The sequence below is a fragment of the Phalacrocorax aristotelis genome, chromosome 1, assembly GCF_949628215.1.
Source record: "Phalacrocorax aristotelis chromosome 1, bGulAri2.1, whole genome shotgun sequence".
NCBI classification, from domain to species: Eukaryota; Metazoa; Chordata; class Aves; order Suliformes; family Phalacrocoracidae; genus Phalacrocorax; species Phalacrocorax aristotelis.
This window is the reverse complement of record NC_134276.1, coordinates 160,611,040-160,634,722: the sequence shown is the minus strand read 5'-3', so window position 1 is coordinate 160,634,722 and position 23,683 is coordinate 160,611,040. Positions and strand designations below refer to the sequence as shown.

Sequence of the window (23,683 nt, the reverse complement as noted above, 5' to 3'; positions counted from 1 at the left end):
CCTGAGGCGGGCTCACGGCCGTGGCGGCAGGGCCGGGCAAGCAGGCGGCCATTTCCCACCGCCCCGTGCGCCTCGGTGGCGGCGGCGACGAGCGCGAGCTGCCTGTGCCCCGCGGCGGCCCCGCCCTTCGCCCCGCCCCTCGCCCCGCCCGCCGCCGCCGCCGAAGGTTGCCGAGCGGGGGTCGCGCGGCTCCGGCGGCCCGGCCGGCCTTTCCGGAGATTGCCGAGGGGCTTCGGCCCCTCCTTCGCCGCTGCCGCCGCCGAGCCCGGGACCGAGGCGCTCCGGTGGGTCGGAGCCCGCTGCTCTGGTCGTGGCGCGGGGCTCGCCCTCCTCCTCCTCCTCCTCGTTCTTCTCCTTCTCCTCCGGCAGCGCCGGGCGTCGCGGTGACAGAGCGGGGCGATCGCGGCGGGGGGCGGCCGGGGCTCCGGCGGTGCGGATGGCGGAGGGCGGCCAGCCCCCGCAGCAGCAGCCACAGCCGCAGCTCCTGGCCGGCGGCGGCGGCGGCGGCGGCGGCGGGGGGGCCGCCCGCGGCGTGAAGCGGGAGCCGGAGCTGGAGCAGCCCATGCCCGGTGGGGACGGCGCCGAGGGCGGCCACAGCAAGCGGCTGCGGACGGAGGCGGAGGCCGACGGCGGCGGCATGCAGGTAGCGGGCAGGGCAGGGCCGGGCTCTCCCGCACCGGGGCTCGGCGGGAGGGGGCGGCCGGGCCGGTTTTAATTCCGGTTTATGGGATTCAGTGCCTTACTTAGGGGCGTGCGGCCCTTTCCCCCGTCGGGAGCGGCGGCGTAGGGGGGCGGGTCTCCTGCCCGGCGTTCCCCGGCCCGAGGCGGGCTGTCCCCGGGGCCGTGGCCCTCCGGGGGCCGCCGCTGGGTCCGGTGCTCCGGGCACCGCCGTCCTTCCGGCGGTGGGATGGCAGGGCTGGGCGCGGCAGGGCGCCGGGGCCGGCGTTGGGTTACCCGCGCCGCCCCGGGTCTCGTAAAGCACCGGGCGAAATGCCCGGGCGCTGCCTGGGAGCGGGACGGGGGTGCTGGGGCCTCGGGCGGGCGGCGTCCAGCTTGGCACGGGGGCTGCCGGCAGGATCCTCACGTCCCCCTCGCCTCCTGCCAGCACGTTTTGGTCGGCCCCAGAGCATTGATCTTCCCAGGTGCGATCGCTTTTGTGTTTGTGGGGCGACGCTGCCGAGGTGTTTCTGCTTTCCTTTGTCTGGCTGTCGTACGGGGCTGTTTTATTATGGCAATTGCACCGGCCTTTTTTGCTTCTATTCCTCGCAACGAGTATATCGGAGCTCTTTAGAAGCAGTGTTATTTATTAATCCGAACTTGTTTCTCTTCTCACCTTCGCTTGGGTTGGTAAGCGCTGTTGATAGTTTCCAAGGGGAGCATCCTGTCCTCTCCAACATGCGTCTCATCTAGGTGCCAAACGCTGGCCAACGAGCTTCCCTTTTTATTTCCCAGGCTGTCCCCAGTTTGCATGCTCAAGATTTTTTTTTTTTTTTAAAGAGGTTGTAGTAGGATGGTTTTGTTTGTGGTTCTGTCTGATGTTCAGCCTTTCTTGGTGGTCTCTCCACCTCACAACGTCACTTTTTCCCCAGTGTGATGGTGAGGGCTGAGCATAGGCTGGAGCTTCACACCCGAGTGGTGCTGTTTGTGCTCTCGCAAGGGCCAGCGCAAACCGTGCCGTGCTTTTTTATTCCTTGAAGTAGTATCTTCTCCCACACGTAGGTGTCAAGTGTGACTCAGACAATGTGTATAATTGCAAGGAGAAAGATGCTCAGCACTGAAGGAGTGCTTATACGTTGTGTCTTGCTAGGAATTATGAATGAGTGCATGAACATCGTGACGTGAAATTCTTCCAGCTCTTCTGAGTTGAACTGGGGCACTGGTCCTGTGTAGCTACAGGAGATGCATCAGTGTACCTGCAGTTAGTGGTTAACTGGTTAGTGTTGATGTAAACCAATGATAAATCAACTGAAAATTGCCTAGGACGGGACTGGTTTAACAAAACGGTCTTAAAAATTAATTTTTTTTATTGCAAATGAGTATAATTTCTGTATATGTAAAAGGCTTCCCTCTATATTTACATCGAGGAAAGCGTTTTGTTATCTGTTCAATGAGCAGTACAAGATACTAAGATTGCAGCATTCAACCATGGGGCTATGGCAGCACGTGTGCACAGCAATGTGTAATGCTGGTGGTGATGGTGGCAGGGGTTAGTTGTGGATTGTAGCGGAAAGTTGGGTTTCATTTCCATATCAAACACTGGCAAACGGTGGAGAAATTAAGTGGAGAAGTGCAACTAGTAGAGCCCAGTTTTAAAGTTAAGTGTATTTATAGTCAGTATAACTATACTTCAGACTGGGACCCCCATGTTGTAGTTACTTGGTATTCTTAGCGTAACTTCAATCTTTCGGTATGTATATAAATGGAAAAGTTTTTTCAATCTTTTCCATATAAAAGATAAAAATAAATGTATATATGCATGTATATATGCGCACACCCACATACCATTATGTCCAGACGTTTCCCTTGACTGTTTTTACTGTTAAAGACTGCGGTTCTTTTTTTTTTTTTTTCATTTGGAGAATCTTCTCGTGGTTGTAAGCAAGAAATACCAAATTTGAAGCCAAACTTACAAATAATATCAGAGCTAATGTTTAATGTTTGGGAAACTCAGTATCTTTTTACCTAAAAGTCAGAACAGAAGGTTGTCTTTCATGAGGATTTATGTTCGGATAGTGTATTCTTTTGAAGTACCTTATTTTAGAATAACAGGTTCTTTTTAGTGAATTCTCTACATGTAACTGTATGTAATGCTTACAAGAGGGATAAAGAGCCTATTCTTTGATTTTATTTTTTTCTTCCCCCCCCCCCCCCCCCCCCCCCCCCCGGCCCCGGACTAGAGGCTTTCTGGAAGCTGGAAATAACACTGGCAACTCTTGTACCTTGTTTTTCCTGCAGATCCTGTCAATTTTCTACTTCCTGTTCCAGAACGACAGGCTGTTGCTGTGTAAACTTGGTGACCTCGTGTCTCTGGTCTGATAGCGAGGAATCCCGGGGTGCCACGCTTGCCATGGTTTCTTCTTTGCATAACCGCTACCTACTGATGGTTCAGGATACGAACACGACTTACAATGCTGAAATAAATCCTTTAGCTATAGAAATTACGAATGCAACTGCAAAACTAATAGCTTTTTAAAATCTGTTAACATGAATATATATAAACTAGCTTACAGGAAGATAAGATAGGAGCTAGTTATTAAGAACTAGGGGCAAAGTGTGCGTTAAAGCTTAAAGTAGCCTTTAAATTTACTGGGCTTCTTGTTTTCTGCTGTCTCAGGCCAGCATGCTCAGACAGCTTATGCAGTTAGGGTTTCATTATCTAATCCATCTCTGATCAGGCCGGATAAATGGTGTTTGGCCAGTGCTGATCTTGTTAGGAGGGTGGTGTAAAGCTGCTTGAGTCGGGATTGGGACAAATCGGATCATGGCTGCTATCTGCTTCTGGGACATATTTCAGTTAATCGTGGAGTGGGAGGAAAAGGTCCAGCACAAACTGCTGCTTTTTAGCTCCCTCTGGTCCATAAGTGGCAAAAATCAAACGCCACCAACCAGGAATGTCTCCTGGAAGTATTTGGATATGTTTGTAAGCTTTGGAAGTGAAAGGCCCCAAAGGTACTGCTGTTTTTTAACCTTATAAATACTAGCTAGGAACTAGGTTGCTCCCTGTTTGCTGGCTTGGACGAGTTGAGTCGTGGATTAGCTTGCTGATCTGGGTAAAAATAGTCTCTACCAGAGGGGAGGGGGGGAAAAAGTTGTATTGGCTTAAGCCACTTGTGAAACTGCACCGAAATGCAGTTGTTGATGCAGCTGTATTTGCTGCTTGTCAGAAGAGGTTGATGGCTGCTACAGATGGAAGAGAAAGTACCCTTGCAGTAATCTCTCTCCTCTGTTCCTTGCATGATGAAAGATGAGAAATGTTGTGGCTGTCTGGGAAGTGTCCCTTTTTTTTCTTTGGAGCTGCAGACAAGGGTGTAATTCCAGGGTGCTGTGTTTGTTTTCCCCATTGAAGTGCTAGAGGTGTACCAGCCAGTTTACACTGCTGAAGAAAGTTATTTTAATAACCTCCAGTTGCTTTGCATGGGGTTGAATGAGTTAATCAACTTCTCATTCAGTCCCCAAGCTGAATTTTGATTTAACTTTTTTATGGGGTCCAGGCTGGTTAATGAATTAAAATTATACCTAGGAGTAATATGTGGTTGGAATTAGATGCAAGGTGTGAACAGAGCTGATCCTTGTTCCTCTTTCACGAATGACTTGTGTGCTCAGTATCCCAGAGTGTTTTGGGGAATTACTCTTCTGCAACCGTGAGCATGGCTGATGGGTCAGGGAAGGCAATTAATGCAGCTGTGGTCTTATGGCCTTATCCAGTCCATGTAAACTTTTAGTGGCAGCGATGAGTGGTGACTTTGTTTTATCGTTCAGGCATGTCTGCGTAGGGTTCATAAAGATGACTAGCGGTGTTGAGATCGGTCTCCTGTGACTAAATAATGATGTAATAGGCAATACATCTTTGCTCCGCAAGAAGGCCTGTGATTTCTCTTCCTACTGTGAGCCAGAAGATGGTCTGTAACACCCTCTACTAGCTTGACTCCTTCCAGCATGAAGACTGAAAACCTTTAACTGCAGCATGCCACAGAAAGGGGAGAGCGGGGGACATTGCTGGTGTCCTCGTTCAAACTATGGCCCGTTTGTGGTGCTCCAGAGGAGGGCAAGAAATCAATCTGCTGGTAGTTTCCAAAGACAGGTTTGGGTTTTACAAGTAAGAGGGCTGACTGGGACTGGAATTGAGAAGGGGCCGGTGAATAAAAGCTTTTGTGCTGTGGGGAACCCTATGGAAATCTGTATTTTTAAATCTTACGGAAGAGAACATCTAATTCCGGTAAATCATGGAAAAGCTGTGTAATCAGGTTAGCTGCTTCTTCCCTCTTATTATTCATGGTATGACCGTCTTTGTAAAGAGATGCAGAACAATATGGGGATACAAGATATTCTAGAAAAGAGGTGAAGTTCCAATTTTTAGAAGCTGATCCCTGCCTTGGATCCAGGATAAGGTTTCCTGGGATGCTGTTTGGACAGACTGTTGCTGATGTGATGAGACATTATGAGTCACCTTTAAGTTTGTTATTATTTCTCTGTTTGCTTTTGTCCTTTGGGTTTTTTAAAAATATTTGAGTGTTATGAGTTAGACCTGACACAGTCTGGGAAGACTTAGAAAACCTCCAGTTCAAAAAAAATGTCTGGCAACTGACTGAAAGTTGGCATTTTATAGATGTTGAGAGCTCTTTAATGTTGGCTCTTTTCTTGCCATATTCAGGAAAATGGAAAGTCCAGGTGAAGTATTCTGGATACTTTAGTACCCCTACAGGCTCTGTCAGTATTTCTCTTTGGATTTCAGAGGTTTGTGTTTAAAGGTGATGGCCACAGTTGTGATGTTGGAAACTGAAAAGAGGTCTGGCTCTACTGGAGGTGGTTTCCTTCTGTGTATGTGTACTAGTTGTAGACATATGCTTTTTATTTTCCCTTCTCAGAATTTCTATTTAGAAACAGGAGCGTGCTGGCATTTTGCAGAAAGCCTGGGGTCCCCCTTGTGTTTTGGAAAGGTTGCCCCCCTAGCTGAGTTCAGAGTAGTGTGTCCCTCTCCCAGGCACGTCCTGTGAAATACCCTCTGCTGGCTTTTCCTCCCAATGACCTAGCAAGCAGGGCTCCCACCTTGCCCTTTTGCATCAGGGGTTCCCACCTCAGTTTTCAAGACTGTCTCAAAGAAGTGCTGGTCATTGAAGGTTTAGCAGCTGTGTTGCTCTGCCAGCTTTGTGCTTTACTGTGGCTGCACTGAGGGCTTTCAGTGGCTCTGCTGTGGTAAGGCTGGTGGCAGCAGGAACACCAGAACACAGGAGATGCAAAGGAGGCAGCAGTGACATAAAATGAAATAAAAATAAATTAACTGCTTCATTTTCACTAGTGGTAGGGAAGCCAAACTGAAGTCGAGGCGGACCTGAACTGGATTCTGTGTGTGGTCTGCAGCCCCCTGGAGAGTGCTGCTGAAGGACATACCCCTGTTAGCTTGGAAAAATAAAGCCTGTCGCTAGCACCCTTTGGTTTGCTGCACAGGAACCTCTGCCCCTTTGGAAAATGTTAGGGGTTGCATCAGTTGAAGAGGTTTTAAAACCTATCACTCCACGCTGCTGATTTGTCTCGTGGCGTGGGGCAAATCTTAGTTTTCATGTGGAAGCAAAAGAGGAGGGCAGGTGTTTTAGTCGACTGAAAACCTCTTATTTAATTTGCCCATCTTGGATATTGTTTGACCTTCAGGGTGTGTGTGTGCTTTTGAAATGTGGTGGCTGAGGGATCAGAGGAAGGTCCAGAAGTGAAGTGAGAGAAGCAATTAGAAGTAACGAGTTCCAGTTCATTGAAGCATTCTGTTGATCTACATTTTACAGTGGTATTGAGTGGACGCTGGAGTGTAGCTGTCATGAGATAATCCTAGTGTTTAGGGATTAGAGCTGCTTGACTGCATTTTGGGCCTTAACTCCCTTTGCTCTCCAGTAAATTTAATTTTGCCAGCAATCTTTTCTAAATTCAGGAAAATGCTAGTCTGAAAGATGTGTACGTGTTTTCCCCAGCATGCTTCCCCTTCCCTCTGCTTCACTTTCCTGAGCACACCTCCTTTTTTTCCAGGTTGAATCTGAGATGTTTGTAGGAGCCAAGCCAAACAATGGCAGGGGCTGGACGAAACAGTCCTCGCCAGGCTAGGACCATGCCACTGTCCCGACCCGCAGCGCTCCTTCTCTGGGCTCTGCCGAGCTGTCCCACTGAGCCATGCCAGTGGAGCACCACTCCTGCAGGAAAGCTTTCCCCTGAGAAGAGCCCATCATAGGTTGAAGTTTCTAACCTGCATTCTTGGTTCTGGAGGGTTTCCAGGGTGTGTGGGAAGAGGCTTGTGAACCGTTCCAGTCTCTCTCTTGTTTGGCTTGTCACACGTACATACGGCATCTATCGAAACCACCCCTAGCAGCTCTCTTGCTGGACTGAAAGAAATGGGACGCCAGCTTCTTAGCAATGATATGATGTATTGAAGTAGCCGCCAAATTTTGTATACAAAAGCCGTCTTGTTTAATGAGGGGCAACAGCTGAACTTGAGCTGGATCCAGCATCTGTTTGGGCAGAGCAGGAAAGTTTTGCAGTTTCTGCCGGCTCACTTGGTGCAACATTGGTGTTCAATCAGCTACACCATTGCCACCTCCTAACCTTTGGCGTGTGGATGGAGTGTACCTGTGGTTCATACCTATTAGAAAAGAGGTCCCGAGATCTTTTGCTTGCACCTCTTGGGTAGGACAGTGGGATTTGGTGGCATGTCTTTGAAGTGGCTGTGCGTTCCCTGGGGCTGTTGCTTGTGTTTGCCTTTGTCTAGGAAAGTTTGTTGTGCAGGAAAATTGGATGCTTGCTTGGAAGAGTGTGGGCTAGAAGCAATTGTTGCTTTTTCTTTGCAACTTTCTTGGGTTCTATCTGTTTGTAATTGCCTCAGCAATAATGCAAGTATTAGCATAGAGATGGGGAAGAATTGCACCATTTAAGGGCGGGGGGGGAACTTTTTACCCTCTGGCTGTATGTAGCTAAATTTCCTTTAGTAGAGAGGCTAAGGAAGGAACGTTATGTGGCATTTCTGTGTGTTGCAAATATCAAAATATTCTCTCCAGAGGCCTTTGAGGCCCTGAGATCTGGATTCAGCTTGGGTTTCTTCAAGGGACCGGAGCGTGTTCTTTTAGCTCAGGCTTTCCACACAGCTTTTCCCTGCTATTTCTGTAGGAGATTCCTGCAGATGCTTGGGGTGGTTGTCACCATTGGGGGCGATGCCCAGGAAGAAAATCCCACCAAGGCATCACTTAAAAGCCTTGATTTAGTGCTGCGTGGGCTGAGGAGAGGCTGTAGCTGGGATCCTAGGCCTATAATTTGCTGCTTGCGGTTGCCGTTCCCTTACCCGGAGAGGGGTGGGAAGGCTGTCTTGGGCGGGGAAGGCTGGGCTCTGCCCTCCTGCAGGGCTGGGTGTCTTCCCCCTGGGGCCCTGGTTCGGCAGGCGGTGTAGCCAGGCGTGACTCTCAGAGCAGCCACTGTGAGGTGGTGCTTCTGAGCCATCTCTGCCCAACTTTTTGTTTTTATTGTGTTCTGTGGCTTTGCTTCCTTCTTGTGGGAAGAAGAAATGAGGGGAAGTGCGTGCATTAAAGGGCTTCTCCGTTACCCTGCATACTCTCCTGTCCTGGATAGAAGGTCCACCAGAGGCCTCTTTCCTATCATTGTTTCATTTTAAAAGCCCTGTGTAGCCTTGGAGCGAAGCAGGACCAGGATGGAGTATGTTTGTAGGTACTTCCCCTTGCCTGTAGGCAACAGTTCTTCTCAAAGCTCAGCTTTGGAGTGACCTGGGGTGGTTCCTGGGATTAAAGACCACTCTCTCTAAGTGATGCCGCTTCTACTCCTATGCGTGGGACCAGCCACACAACCTGGGGAGAACCAGAAGCTTCCTTCAGGGAAGGAAACCTAGGCTGTGGTGTTGCCACAGCAGATTAAACCATACGGGATACCGAAGGAGGTGGAAGCTAGCAGCGTGGTACGGGCCGATGTCCTGCGGCTCGAGGGATGTATGAGAGTGGGAAGCAGGAGTTTGATGTTGGCCACGGGAACGATCTGGATCGTGGAAGAAACTGAGGCAGTAAAGTGTACACATCACTTCTGCTGGTTTGCTAAGATCTGAATGTCTCTTGGGCAGCCTGGAGGAGAAATAAGTTGACTTCCGAAGCTCCTGCCTGCCCTGTTACTTGTTTTGTCCAGGAGTGGAAGTTCAAGTGTGTGAAAATGCAGAATGCCCTCAATGCTTCAGTTTTAGGAAGAGGTGTGTGAATGCTATGGCAGTGCTGTGGGAACTGGTGTTCGTCCCGGGTGGTCTGAAGCTGCTGGGTGCTGTCTCCTCAATACAAAGGGGTGAGGAGATGGAGAAAGTGCTGGAGTGAGAACCAGTGCTGCAGCAGGCTACAACCTGGGGAGATTTAATACCTGGTGTATCCAGCATGGTAGGGCCCGCAGCTCGTACCCAGCAAGTGCCCAGCAGGAGGATGTGACAAGAAGGCACCATGTGAGGTCTTAATTATGTGTTTGTACATTTCATGTTTTTAGAGATGACTTCACTTCCATAAGTGCATCACTGAGGCACTATTAAATATAGCGAGAGTTTTGTTATCTGTTAAAATGAGTGTGAGGTCAGGCTTTGGACTGAGAGCTATTCAGTATTTCACATCTTCCTTTTCATCTCATGTGTGACCCCAAACTGAATTTACTGCAGATAATCTAAACCTTGCACTGAATACAGAACTATTAATTTTTAATGGTCTCTTCTACAGTGATCACCACTGTAGTGTGGGTGCTTCACAGATACTAATGATCTTATTTTTGCAGTTTTCCTGAGAGGCAGAAAAGTATATTATCTCTTACTGTAGAAATGAGGAATTGAGGTACTGGTAATAAGACCAGTTTTGCAAAAATCCCATTGACACTTGCAACCTGATTTATTTTTTATTTGTGTTTTTTACTGTAGCTGGTGAGGTTTTGGTAATGTTTAAATCTTTGATCTACAGCTCTCTACAACTCCCACTGTATATATGAATACCTACCACTTCCACAAACTGATCCTTAAATGTGTGGTGTTGGGCAAATGTAAAGCCGTGTTGCCTTCATCTCAAAAAACAGCAGAAAAGCTTGAATTACGTAACTTGGTCATCATCATAGTGAAACCTTACGTGGAAGATGAGGTTTGAAATCTATAAGTAGAAGGGATATTGCTTGTCCTTAGCTACAAAACCACATACCTTTTGGTTTCTGCAGCTGTTTTTCCTGCTCAGAGTACAATGCTTCCTAGGCTTGAATAAAGCAGGAGTCAGGAAAAAGTAGCACATAAGCCTGATTTGTTGTAACATCCCTGCACATGAGGAAACAAGAGGGGAAGTTGCATGGGCAGCTGTAACTGGTGTTTTATAATCCACAGCCCTTGATTTTCTTCAATTGAAATGCTATTTTAGGAGAGAATATAGCTACCTTGCCTTTTGAGTTAAAAGCATGCTTTGGTATATTAGCAAGCTGAAAGCTGCTGTGTGGACAGGAAAGGCAGGAACCAGCTCCCGACCTGCGCTCTGCACTGGCTGTGTGGGGGACCCGCAACTCTTCCCCTTCCTGGGGACACAGGCCTCAGTGTGGGCACTTGTGGGGTTAGTGGGGAGGAGAGGGAAGCAAGCTAAGGCATGTTTTGCTGGGGAGGTTTTGTGACACATTTGGGCTTCAAAACAATCTTCCTACTTGGGATTCGTTTGTCTTGGGCGAAAAGTACTTGGGTGATCGTGGACTTGGTATCTCCTTCCTTTTGCTTGTTGAATAATCTGTCCCTGATGCGTCCCATCACTGCCTGCTTTTTATTGCTTCTGCATGGGTGTTTGGTTCTCCTCTTCTTAGCTTAGTGCAGTGCTGAGAACAGGGAGGACCAGAAACGTGCTGTATGGCTGGGGCTGTGTCATCTGCAGTGAGTCCTGGAGAAGATGACCGGGATTTTAGACTGGATGCCCTGTCTTGTTGCCAGGATTGTCTGACTATGACACTGTAGGGGAGGAAAAAACACTCCACCCCACTGCCTTTTTCTCAAGAGGAGATAAAGACCAACCTGGCAATGCCTTCTTTGTGCCTCCGGGTGTGTTCTAGGAACTCTTTTTGTCTTGAAGTGAGGGTAGGAGATGAAGCTGGAGGCCTCCCCAATGCTCACATGAATCCAGTGGAGACCTGGCATCTGCTGATTCTGTGTATGACGTTTATACCTAAGCACTCCTAGGAAACTTCTGACTTCCTGGGGTAGTTAGATTTCCAAGAGTGGTGGTCTGCACATCCAAGTGCCTCATTTTGTGAGAGCTGGGCGGAGAGGTCACAGTCACAAACAGCGGAGGCAAGGCCATTGTTTGCCAGGGTGGGATGGATTCAGCAGGAGGAGGTGTGGTGTTTGTGAACAGTGCTGTCCATATGATGGTTAAACATCCACCATGGGCCAGAGAAAGCTTCAGAGAAGAGGAGAAGGGAAAAAAAAAAAAAAGGAAATGGACCAACTGGGATTTTAATTTTTCAGATAAAGACGGTTACAGTGGGACTTAACTTTCTGTGGTGTTTCCATCTGTTCATCCCTTCTTCCAGTTCCCACTACTGACTTGTGAGTTAGTCTTGTCCAAGAGCTGGACTGTTGTGATGGACTTGGACGTGGTGAATGAGACTGGCATTTGAATATATGTTGTCTGACCAATTACCTAATATGTGTCTGTATATATGTCTGTGTGTGCCTATGCCAAGAAATTGAAATGATGCTTGTAATTAGGTCTGGTTTTTTTGTGTGTGCCTCTGTCCACTGATTGCATCCTTCCAGAAAAACTTACTGCATTTCACCATCTTGCCCGATCTCTTCTTCCAACAGAAGCATCATGTGGTCAGTGCCAAATACTGCATATTCTGAAAATAACTTTTCTCTGTCAATAAATCACAAATTAGCACCACTAAGAATTTCTGATGCTTCATGTTCTGTTCTGAAACATCTTTGTCTATGGGGTTGAGAACATATCTGAGTGTATCATTTTCAGCCAGACTGTGACCAGTGTATCTGTTCTCCTGGGGGTGGGTGTTTCCTATGGGGAAGGTGTTGACTAGAATAGATGGAGGTGCTGAGACACTTTTTCTGTGTGTGTTTTCCTCCTATTATTCAGTGCTTAAAGGGGTGAGTAAGGATTCTTCCGCTGCTGGTCAGTGAGTTGATGTTTTCGTCTTGAGTGGTGTCAGGTATTCGTGACTGCTTTGCATGCCAGGAGAAGTGAGCATGGGTTAGATTTGCAGCTTGGACCATGACTCTCTTAAAGAACTAGGAATTTTTTGATGAGTGAATACACTTAACCCTGGGCTGTTAGTTGATGGATGTAGATGGAGCATGTCCATGTTGCTTGGGAAGGTTTCCTTAAATAGGCATGACCTTTCCAGTGCAAACAGGAAGATAGTTTCTGCATTGGGTTTTTATTTTTTTGAGCTTGGCGTTTGTTTCATTTTTGGAGCTCGGGGTTGCTGCAGGCATTTACCATAGAAGTAGCTTACAGTCTTGGTAGCTTTGTGGGATAGGGAGATTGACTTGCTTTGCAGTGCAGCATTCGATATAGCATTTGTTCATCCTTTCTGCATTTGTTCCATCCTTTCTGTACCAGCTGCTGTTTTTCACCTTTGGTGATCTGGTTGTCCTTCCTTACCATGCTGGCCTTTGAAAATCTGAGGCATCTCTATGGATAGGGAAAAGACTAGCCAGTCTGCATATTTTAACATGTAGATGTGGACTGGATAGTGCTTCACTAGGTCTGGTTCATCCTATGATAAAAATGTTCCTGTTTCTCCCAGGTTTTCGTATTTGTTGGTGTGGGGTTGCAGGCGAACTGGGGAGAGTGGCCCTGTCGCCTCAGAAAGAGGAGTGCTCTGGCTGTGATGTGAATGTGGTGACAGTCTGCCTGAAGTAGTGCCTATCCCTGGTCATCCTTGGGAGGTATAGCAGGAGATGGGTGTTTTTGAGTCTGGTGTGCACTGAAATTTTCCAAGACGCCTGGTCTCAGCTCTTTTGTCACTGCTGCTGACAAGGCATTAGCAAGCTCCTCTGTGAACTCTGCAGTCTATGTTTGTCTCTAAATAGGCATAAAATCTCTATGCTTGGGATCCCATATCTGTTGTAAGGTATTATGTGAGGTTGCTTCTTGGATCTGGTGCTTGATAAAAAGATGATGCAAACACTCTGCAAAACACGTAGTACAGTAGACAAACTGACCAGCCTTGATGGCACAGCAGTATCAAGTGTTTTGTTTAGCTTGTGTGGTTTACTTGATTCTCAGGGTTGGTCTGGAATATAGTTTTTATGTCCAGTCTCCTGAGCAATTTCTTATACTAGGTCACCAATTTCTTGATGCCTGAATTCTTGGGAGTTTGCAGTTAAGATTCAGAGGTTTGTAGATCTGTCTGGTTGGTTCTGGGATTAGCAATTTTTACTTTCATTTCCAGAGTAGGATTTTAAAGACAATCCCTAAATCTCTGGGCCCTTTGGGCAGGAGTAAATATGTGGCATTGTTCCCCTTCCAAGGGTGAATTCCTACCATTGTAAGGCTTTCTCTGCCTCTGACTTCTTGGGCAGGATTTTGATGATGAATACAGTCACACTAAGTAGTGGAGAACTTCTCAAGAGGTCACTTCTCAACTTTAATTCCTAGGTAAGTATTTCTCTTGTCTTGTATGGATTTTACTGGGGTGCAGAGGCTGTTGGATGGTTAGCGTCACTCTCTGTTTGATCTGCTTATCTACAGATGGTTACTGCATAGTGCTTGTCATGGAGGCGGCTATCTCCATGAAGTTGCTAGAAAAAATTACAATGAATTTTGTACGGGCTGTGTTCAAACAGATGCACTGTGGTAATAAGATTGCAGTGGGAAGGGGGGATGGGGCGCGGTACCACTCATCTCCAAAAGGCTGCTCTGTTCCAGTGGAGCCAGGGCAGGTGGTGCTGCCTTCCCAGGTGACTGGAGGGAGACTTTCACCTCAGGGTACTATTAAATTAGCCCTGGGTTGGAGTTACTGGAAGTTCATCTTGTCAAATGATAATTCAGCATGTTATGTGAGAAGCTAACTGGCAGGGTACAAAAACCAATGTGCCTGTAGGAAACTTTCTCCTTACCTGGAAGAGCTTTAAACAATAAAAATGTAAAGTGTCTGGTAGGGAAATTTCTTCTTCCTTGCACGGTTAGTAATGACAACCAAAAGCAAATTATACAATGCTGTGTTCAGAGCCCTCTGACAGTATTGTCATGGCTTCTGCTTCTGTATCCAGATTTCCCCTGTAGCTGAATTAAATTAACAAGACTGGTCAATTCATTGTTGCTGTATTTAACCCCCTGGGCAGCAATGAATCTGGCAAGGATGGAGCATCATTTTCACGTGCTGCTTGGGAGGGGAGGATGTATAGCAAAATGAAGTACTGTTACTGCTTTGGGGAGAGGTTCACAGTCACAGCTCAGATGTCAGAAGATGGGAATAGAGAAGGTTCCCAGAGTCCTTTTCCTCCACCACTTCCAGTGTGGCTCAGTCACTCCAGTGAGTTAGGTAGCGTGAGGTTTTTTGTCATGTATGGGCTAGCCAGAGACTGATGTATCCACAGAATTTGTTCAAGGCAGATAGCATTACAGGAATCAAAACAGATCTCTTGCTTCCTGTTCTTAGATTTAATCCTTTGTTTTTAGCAGTTAAATATCCCTGTATTCTTTAGCCTAGCCTCCATTATCATGGATTTGAGCCCTTTGTAAGTCTCAATGCATGCAGTTGCGTAGCATTCACGTTAGGAAGAAAAGTGTGATGTGAGGTAATGCACAGAGGAACAACTCCACCAGGTCACCTGTGGAGGAGCAGAAATCTCAGAGCACTGGGTTGAGTGGGCTGTCCTTCCTCCTCTAGTTTGAACTAGGTGGCCTCCTCACTTAATTGCTGCCTACTCCAAGGATGGTCTAGAGGGTGTTGGGAGCGTGTGGTGAGCTGCACACTGCTAACACCTTGTGCTGCATCAGCTTCTTGTGTTAACAGAAGGTATGCTCTGCAGCTTTTAAACTACAGCATCTTTCCCTAGCACCAAAATTCACTTAAAATTAAATACATATATGGATCTGCATCCTGTTATTAGAGATGTTTCTTGTTTTATTTAGGGTTGTGCAAAATAGGTGGTATGGTGGAAACGGTTGTACAGATTTTTCTTGTACAGATTTCTCTTTTTTTAAATGCCCTCTCCCGTGAGTCCGCGTAGCTTGTAAGACTGGGATGATACTGTGTGCTTAGCCTTGCAGCCAATCTGGAAATCTGGGCTTCACCATGCCATGCTTGCTTTTCTTGTCTGTTTCAAGTTTTTTATGTGGAGTTTACAGATATTGGTGCGGTTTGCATAGCAGAAAGTGTTCCTTTGTAGCAGCTGACGAGTGGATGACAAACAGCTGATTAAGCCAAACCAAGAGGCTTTTCAAAAAAAAATATAGTAGTATTAAATTTATGCTTTGCAAATGTTGTGTCAGTACTACTGGGTTAAGCAGTGTTAGGTTACCTGGTGTAGGTTGGTCTGATTGATAACACCCCTTCACTCTGGGCCACCAGGGGCTTGTGTCCATGGAGTATTTACAGTAGGCACAGCCTACCTTGGTGGATGTTGTGGCTGCCTGACTGCTAGGTCATGTTTAAAAAGAGGGGATTGCTTGTGAACCCACTGTTTGTGGAAGGGTGTGGGGCTGTGCCTTTTGGATCCAGGTGTTGGAGTAGTTTATTTGTAATGCACAGCTTTGCTCTCGGTGTGCAGCAACTGCATCTTGTACAGTAGGTTAAACTGATCTGCAGATTAACCTGAAGTACTGCAAGCCTGAACTCTGTGCCGTGGTGGTGGTAGGAAGGGACATGGGGCATCAGTAGCTGCCTGGGGAGTCAGGGTGTCCTGGGGGGCTGTGGCATGCTGGAAGGGTGTGGGTGCAGTTGGGAGAAGGGGAGATGCTTGTAGCTGAGACTGTGACAGGTTACTCCAGATCTTGAGGAGCTAAAGTAAAGCAGTAAATCAGCAGGATTTTTCTGTCTGTGTGCTCAGCAACGATGGCAAAACTTTTCTCCTTAATGCCGATCTTTCTTTTTAAACCAGTAGCTGCATGTTGACTTTCTGGAGCCTGTGACGCTCAGGCAGTGTGACCTGAGAGGAGGCTCTGGCAGTGTTGTAGAGAGAAAAGCTGTTGGAGAAGCTGGGTTGCCTCTGTTCTCACTTTGAGAGGGAAGGTTGTGCCGAGTGGTTGTTGTGCCTGTCTCTCTGGTGCCGTGAGCAGCAGCGTGTACGCTGACATGGCACGCTGTACCCACAGCGCAGCTGCATGTTGCTTCGGTCACCTGGGCAGCATCTGTAGCTCTGGCAAGGAGAGCCCTTTGCATGTTCAGCACTGCCACGCTGGTGTGGACCTCTCTCACACCCGCAATGCTTTAGGAGTGAGCGGTTTCCTCTCCCCCTGCAGAGAAGGGGGATAAACGATTGTTCGTCTGCAGTTTCTGCAATTAACCACGTTTTCAACTCTGCCTTTGTAGCTGACGGCAGGCCCTCCTTCCCCTTGGCGCGCGTCCGCAACGCACTCATGTGCCGGCACGCGCATGCTGCCCTTGAAAACAGACCAAACTTATTAAAATCATTGCTAGTTGCCATGGCAGCTGTTGTCGCTGTGGGCTAATAGGAAAGGCAATTACTGCTGCATGCTGGGGAGGGTGTGGGCAGGGGGGGACAGGCAACTGCATGCTGATGAGCTGTGTGATTGATAGATCGGGTGTCACAGTGAGCAAGCAGCAGAGGAGAGAAAGGCCGGAGATGCCGTGTAATGAGGTTTGGCCAATTATGCCGTATATTTACCTCCTGGGCAGGCTCACCGAGAGATTCCCACCCTTCCTTTGATTGTCAAGGGGAGGCTGGTGTTTGAGATTCATGTTTGCAGCTGGGTGCAGTGCAGTGCTGCTCCGTGACTCTCAGCTGTCTCAGAAACTGAGACAGGGAGCTGGAAAACTTTATACGTGTAGAAGAAGGAACTATCTGGCCCCTTTCCAGCTGTTTCCTCATTGTAAATATTCCTCCTGGGCTCTTACTTTGCCATTTCCTGTGGGTTGAAGATCGAAGGTCATGGTATAAAATAACTCTAGTTTTCTTGGAGTGAGGAGGATTGGTTATGAAAACTGAGGTCAGTTACGTTTCAGGATGCTTCGTTGGTTCGTGTGTGCTGCTGTGCTGGTAAAAGGCCAAAATAGTTTATTTGTGGACCTGTGTGTAGACCCCTGTGTGTCTGCAGGTCTTGTGTGGTCATATGGCAGAGGCTGGGTTTTCATGTGTTTCGTACTGAATTTAAAGCTAAAGGGAAATTGCATCCTTCATCTTTTTTTCACTGAATTTGGGCAGCGCGTGCACAAGCAGTGTCAGCACTGTTTGTGCCCAATGCAAACATGAGAAAAATAAGGAACATTTTATAGTAAGGAGCTTGTTAGGAAGTCAATAAATTCCTTGAAAGATATGAGTTGGGGAAGTAGGTGAGAGCTATAAGTCTGCAGCTTCTATAAAAACTCAGTGATACCAAAACCTGCTTTGGTAGCATTTGACAGAGCCCTGCACTCCCAAATCGCAACCCTCTGCTGCCTCCAATTCGCGCTGCTTTCCTTTTCCCTTGTGCTAGGAAATGGCCTGAGACCTTGCTGCCAGAGGCCTTCCCTGGCCAGCGAGAGGCACGTCTCATCAGTTTCTTCGGGCTTCTGGAGTCCATCATGCTGTCAGTGAAGCTAAAATGGTGGTTGTGGTCCCCTTCGATGGGGAGACAGTCCCAGGGTGTGTGTGGGAGGCTTGTGGTACAGACAAAGTGAGAAGAATAAAACAATCCTCTTGGAGTAGGCAAAATCGGGACCATGTCTGAATTTCTCTCCGGTTGATCTTCCTGCAGCTGTTTCCAACTGCCCTCCAGATCGTGCCCCGTTGGGATAGCGGCAGTGACTCACTCGGCTGGGATGGTTTCCACAGCGTGCGAGAGCATGGCTTCCCAGGGAGCTGTGGCACCAGGAAGGGGAAGGTTTCTGGTGTGTTTGATCCCTTGGTAAAGATTATGCTCTGTCTGTTTAATTAGAGACTGCTGCTTTCTTTACCAGTGTACTAAATATAAATGGAGGAGCTGGTCTAATATACTTGAAGTTGCAAATGTCAGGAGTCAATAGCTTTATTTTCCTCACACCAAATCTGATTTGTTTTTAAGTACTGCCACTAAATCTAATGATGCAGTAATTCCTGTTCGTTAAAAGGAATAAGAGATCTAGGGTGAGAGGGACTTCGTACTCTTTCCCCCCCCTCTTCTCTTGTTCCACCTCTGTTTACAAAGGAAGAGCTACTGGTTTGCAGGTGTTTGTACAATGTGATCTGAAGTGTCAAAAGGCTTGATCTAAATATGCTGTGTACGAAGTTTGTATTCAGCTAAAATATCGCTGTTAACATTTTCTCTCTGCACTGTTTTTGGTGTACATACGTACATTCCAAACATTACCTTTGTGACAGTCAGCAGAGTGCCAAAAAAAATTAACAAAAAAAAAAAATGCACTGAAGATAAAGAAGCTGCTGCTGGAGCCCAGGCTTGTGAGGATTTACTTGGGGCTCCATGTTTGGCTTGGGATCCTTTGTCTGCTGAACTACAGTCGAAGTCCTTGCAGGCCCCAGGGAGATCCGTAATGGGGCAGACATCTGCGCTTAAGATGCGTTGCCCTGCCTGCCTGCCTGTGCAGGAAAAGGAGTAGGTAGCAAATGTGATATTTTCCCTCCCTCCGGGGCTCCAATTGAGCAGAGTGGACCTGATCTGCCTCCATCTGCTTAGCCTTGTACAGTGCCGTTGCACACGCTGTTTGCCTGAGCGTGTCCGTGAGCCGTAGGGCTGTGCCCGGGAAGTACAGCTCGCTGGGACAGCGCTGGCACTGCTGCGGTGTGAAGTGCTCGGCCCCGAATCAGTCGGTTGGAAAGTCTTTGAGAGCAGAAACAATGGGGAGAACTCCTCATGGTGAAGACTGACTCAGTGCTGTTATCAGCCGCCCGGTATGCGGTGAGGCTCTGCATCTTGCCGTCGGCTGCTGTAACTGCTGTGTGTTCATGCCCTGGCCGATTTGGTGTGCTTTTGTTCCGGCTGGTGGGGTAGCGTGGGCTACCTGGTCTTGGGGCAGAGCTGGCTGCTGGGCTGGGGGGAGGAGGGAGAGCTCTCATGTGCTGGAGGCATTTTTGCTTTGTTGCAGCATGTGCTGGGAGAGGTACGCCTTAAAAATTGGAGCACCCAGAACATCAGGTTGATCTACCAGGTCTCTTTTGGCCTTGAGATTTGAGGTCTGGCAGAACAGTTTCAGTGTCAGATGTGTTTTTGTGGAAAGTAGGGGGGGGAAGAAATCCAGAGTTACTTTCTGCCCTTCTTGAGGTTTTCCCCTTCCTGGTGGCAGCAAAAAGAAGTTGTGTTTCTGGAGTGTGAGTTGTAATCAGTGTCTGTTCTCAGTCTGGGTGGAGGAGGCAGAGACTCTCACCAGTGTTTCTCTGTGCTCCCGGTCATCAGTAGATGTTACTAACCAGCACAGAGGATTTTTTTCCAAAAGCTGTTTCCTCTGCTGCATGATGCAATGTTGAGTCAGTAACCCTGTTGCTTTGAAGGTTAACATTTTTCATATCCCCAACACTTTTTTTTATTGTCTTCCCTTATACCCCTTATACCTCCCCCCCAGCTTTTCCTATTTTTGATAGACTAATCTAATGCTAGCCTTTCTTAGGGCAGAGTGGTGGCTGTGAGAGATTAGCCTCCATCCTCTTCAGCTTTAAGCTTTGGGAGCTGGGCTGCTGGAGAGCACATGACCCTCCCGGTGGCTTTTCCTTCCCGGCGGGACACAGGGAGCTGTGTGCGAGGGGAACAAGCAGTGCTGTGTGTCGGCACTCTGCTCCCGCTGGTGGCAAGGGCAGGCAGGGCTCGCTGGCTCCTGCCAGCGTGGCACGGTTCGGTGAGCCACTTGCTTTCCCAGGCAGCACGGTGCTCACCCACCCGCGCGGTGCACGCACCCTGGCTTTGCGTTTTGACCCTGAACGTAAGCACGCATGTTGGCTGAAGGCGATGCAAGCTGGCTTCGTCTTTCCTCAGTGCGGTGTAAGCCAGCAGCGTGCCTGAATTATTCATTCCTCCTTGGCCTCCTGTTCCTATTGAATTCCCGGTGTCGGGGCACCCTGCCAGCACCCAGTGATGAGTTTGTTGCTGCTCTTGCCCCAGGGGTGCCCCATGCCGTGTGTGTTCGGGGGAGCGGGGCCAGGGAGGGGGGGTGGCCGTCTATGCTAGGCTCACCCTGGAGTTCTGTAGTCGTGGGTTGGGTTGTCCCACGGTCTTTCCTTCTGCACCATAGGTGGGCGCTGGCCCTTTCGCTGCTCGAAGGGTTGTTGGCAGGTTTGTGTGTGTTTATATCAGTCTCTGCCTTGCAGCCGTGCTGAAGTCTGCCCAGGCTCCCCGGTCCTAATCTTTTTCTACCATCTCTCCATATGCGGTATCTGGTATCCTATCTGTACTTCGTCTTCGTGGCATAGATTTCTGTGCAAACCATGTCCTTATTTTTTGCACACAATTTTCAGGGGCGGTTGTGCTAAAAAGCAATCACGTTTCACATTTTCTGAGAGGAAATGTTTTCTTTATTGTCCTAATGGAAGCCATTTCCCGTTTGCCGATGGTGTCAGTCTTACTAATGTGAATAATTTTTTGTTAAATGTTTAAAATATCTCTACTGTTCACATTAGCACAAGTCAAAAGGTACCGAAGGCACGTGTTATACTTTCGGAGGAGAATATCACTTCTCTTTGCAAGAGCTTCAGGATGTGTGTTTGGTACCATCTTTGTTGCATTGATCCCAGCTCTGCTTTGTTCCTCTATATTTTCTTTTTTAAGCAATTACAGCAGGTGGCTGGTCCCTGGGGAAGCTTCCTTTGACCAGAGTGCTCTCTGGTCCCAGTTGATGGGGCCGGATGGAGTTTCAGGTCCTCCTCCTGGCTGCACAGAGGAGTGGGGTTTTTTTTAACCTCTAATTGGATCATGTAAATCAGCCCTTTCTTTGTCTCGTCCTCTTTGTCCAGAATCTCCTTATGGTGATTTTGATAAATAAATCAGCCTCGACTTTGGATTGAATTTTTGTTTAGTAGTTATGTTGATACTTAAAAACTAGTGTATTTGATGAGCAAAATAGGGGTACCAATCAGAACTGTAACCAGTAATTTCCCTCAAAAATTGTTTTCTGTAGTAGAGGTGACATGTAAATGATTGAGTACAAAGTGGCAGGGGCTGGTGTGTGGGGTTTTTTTGTTGGCTTTTTTTTTTTTTTTAAATCCTGTGCTGTTGCAGCCCTCTGGGATTCTGGGGGATTTAAGTGTTTGATAAAGTGCTTTGGGGTCCCTAGGGTCTGACAGGTGCTGGAGAAAATGGAGCTCCCTTCCAGAAAGAAACCCAGGCCTTTCACTCCAGAGCACATCCTGGATGCTGGAGGGGTGCACCTTTCTGCCGGCCATCAGCTTTTCCTAATGAATGTCAGCCCCTCAGCCAAAGGCAAAGCCTTTCGGAGTTGCTGCTTGTCTCCCTGGCCTCAATTTGCGGTGTGTGGCTGTGATGGGTAACCTGGGGGGAAGGATGCGATATCCTTCTTTTCCCTGCTTTGACTCTTATGCCTGGAGCAGTGGAGTGTGCTGCTACCTCTGAAGTGATGGCTGCCATATCACTGGCTGTGGCTTCTCTGCAGCAAGCAGCAGAGGGGACTTGAAGTGATTCAACAGAGAGAGAAGCAAAACAAACAGTAGGATCATTACACGTGTCTATGGGCATTGACTAGATACTGAATCAAAAAGGCTAGAAAGAAGGGAACAGTGGGTCAAGCCACCTGTTTTCTCCTTCGTACAGGCAGGAATGGAGAGAGGTGTAGTATTCCCTGTCAACAGAGGAGAGGGAAATGTCTGAAACAAGCTTCCTCCTATTGCTTTTAAACTTGGATGAGTCAAAGGGAGACAACAAGTTGCAAAGGTGTGAAGCCTGCAGTGATGTTCATGCAGCAACTGGGAAAAGATCTGGAGCTGCGCTTTGCCATTAGCACACAGGGCTTCAGCTGTGTTTTTGCTCTGAGCAAAAAGCATTCAGCCCCCCTCGAAGTAAGTACAAAAGCTGATGGACTGGGGCTCATGAATGGTGAGACCTACATGTAGTCAGTTGAGAAGCTAAGCCTTATTGTAATAGGTGGCTGCTTCTGGGGTGTAGGAGGCAGCTAGAATTGCCATCACCAGAGTTTGGGGCTGTGCTTTTATATTATCTTTGTGTAGTAGAGATTTTAAGTTTTGGAGCTTCTTGTTTGTACCCATTTTGGCTTTAGTAATGGCAGCAGGAGAAAGGGAAAACTTGTTGTTCTTACTTCCCTCTTTTTTTCTTCCCCCAGGAGATTTTTGACTATTTCCAGAAGGGAGCAGATTTCCAGCTCCTTCCCTCATGCTCCTGATCCGATTGAAGAGCAGTGGGGGAGAGAAGCAGTCTAATTCAATCTATGATTTGCATGTGTTCAACCCTTCTGTCCTGAATCTGTACAGTGCCTTTCTGTGTGGATGATAACAGCTTTTCCATGCAGCAGCAGCATCTGTGTGAAATTCCAGCATTTTTTTTTTTTCCCTTTTTCATTTTTCTGCTGCTGTTTTAAAGCTGCAAGTAATCCTCCAGGCACTAGTGCTATCTTTCAATAGACTCTGACTGATGCAATGCTGTCTTTGTATGGGATGGGATTTGGGAGGTTCAGTGTCTCACTCGGGAGGATTACAAGCTTCATTTTGACACAAACATTTATACACTGCAGGTGGTAGTGTTGGTGCCTCAATACTTGATTTTTGGCACTAGGAAGATGCACTGTAAATCCAGCAACTTTTCTAGGCCTTTCTTCTTTCTGTGATAGTTTTAGTGCTGCAAAATCCCCACTGGTGTTGGTTGCCTACAAAGTTTAGGGATCTGTTATGTTTCAGTTTTGGGAAAGTTCGTATACAGATAGGTGTCTTGTGCACAAGTGTATAGTTTATATTTGTGCTATTTTCTGCAGTCATAGTTTAGGTGCTTTTTTATAATGCGTTAAGAAATGTGACTAATATAATGAGATGATGTTTGTGCTTCACTATCCTCTTTAGGAAAAGCATTATTTGCTCCTTCAAGATTGATATTTGAAGATTTCTGTTCACTTTTTTAGTGTAAATTAAAGGTTTCGCTACATATTTTTGTTAGAGGATTTGAAGTGAGCATGTCCCTACTGCTCCTAGAAAGTTACGAAGTTTGTACTGCAAAGTGCACTACTCTTGAAGCCGAAGAGCATTATCACCTGTGTAAATGTTCACCCTGAGATCTGCTTGGCCATTTGGATGGAGAGCTGCAGTGTTTCCAGGCATGAAATTGTGTGATTTGGAGTTTTCTAAAAGCTGAAGTCATGTGCTCTCACTGTGTCACCATGCTGTAGTCCAACTGGGAGGTGATGAAAGCATTAAGCATTGAAGCCAGATCATATTAGAAGCTGAGGTAGAGTCTCTTGGCTCTTGGACGTGTGCAGCTCTTGGACATGTGCAGATCTTGTTATTGGAGGCTGTAGCATCAGGCAGAGAAGCAGGAACATTTCTAAAATATGGATGGTTCTGATGTCTGAGGATGTGTACTTTTAGGATGTTTAATAGTGAAGTCTTCTGTGTGCCTCATCCTACCATCAACATTGTCCCTAGAATCAGCATCAGCCAATACTTCTGCAGTTGGTCTTGTCAAATCTTTGGCATCTCTCTGTAACAGTGGCGTATGGGCCTGTAGTGGATAGTGGTGCTTTTGGTCTGAAAGTCATGGAGGTCACAAACCTAAAGCAATGGAAACAGAAAGGGTCTATGTGTGTTTTTGCAAATCCAGGGGCTGGGGTGGGAAATAGCATCTGTTTTCATCGATCTTCCCCAATAACTGTTCAGAAAACT

General features: G+C 47.5%; 1 protein-coding gene across 16 annotated transcripts in view; it reads left to right on the top strand.

Moving 5' to 3' along the window:
- Nucleotides 1-150: 150 nt before the first annotated feature.
- The window catches only part of RBFOX2 (RNA binding fox-1 homolog 2), a 168,276-nt gene continuing 144,743 nt past the window's right edge, over nt 151-23,683 (top strand). For 15 of the 16 annotated variants that reach the window (XR_012657548.1, XR_012657543.1, XM_075076111.1 and 12 more), the window contains exon 1: nt 336-643. Coding sequence is in view for 14 of the 16 variants with exons in the window: in XM_075076111.1 (XP_074932212.1) it covers nt 437-643 (207 nt within the window). In the remaining 2 variants the exon portion in view is untranslated. Of the gene's footprint in view, nt 644-23,683 lie in introns of all 16 variants that reach the window. The other variant, XM_075076150.1, reaches the window with a different exon arrangement.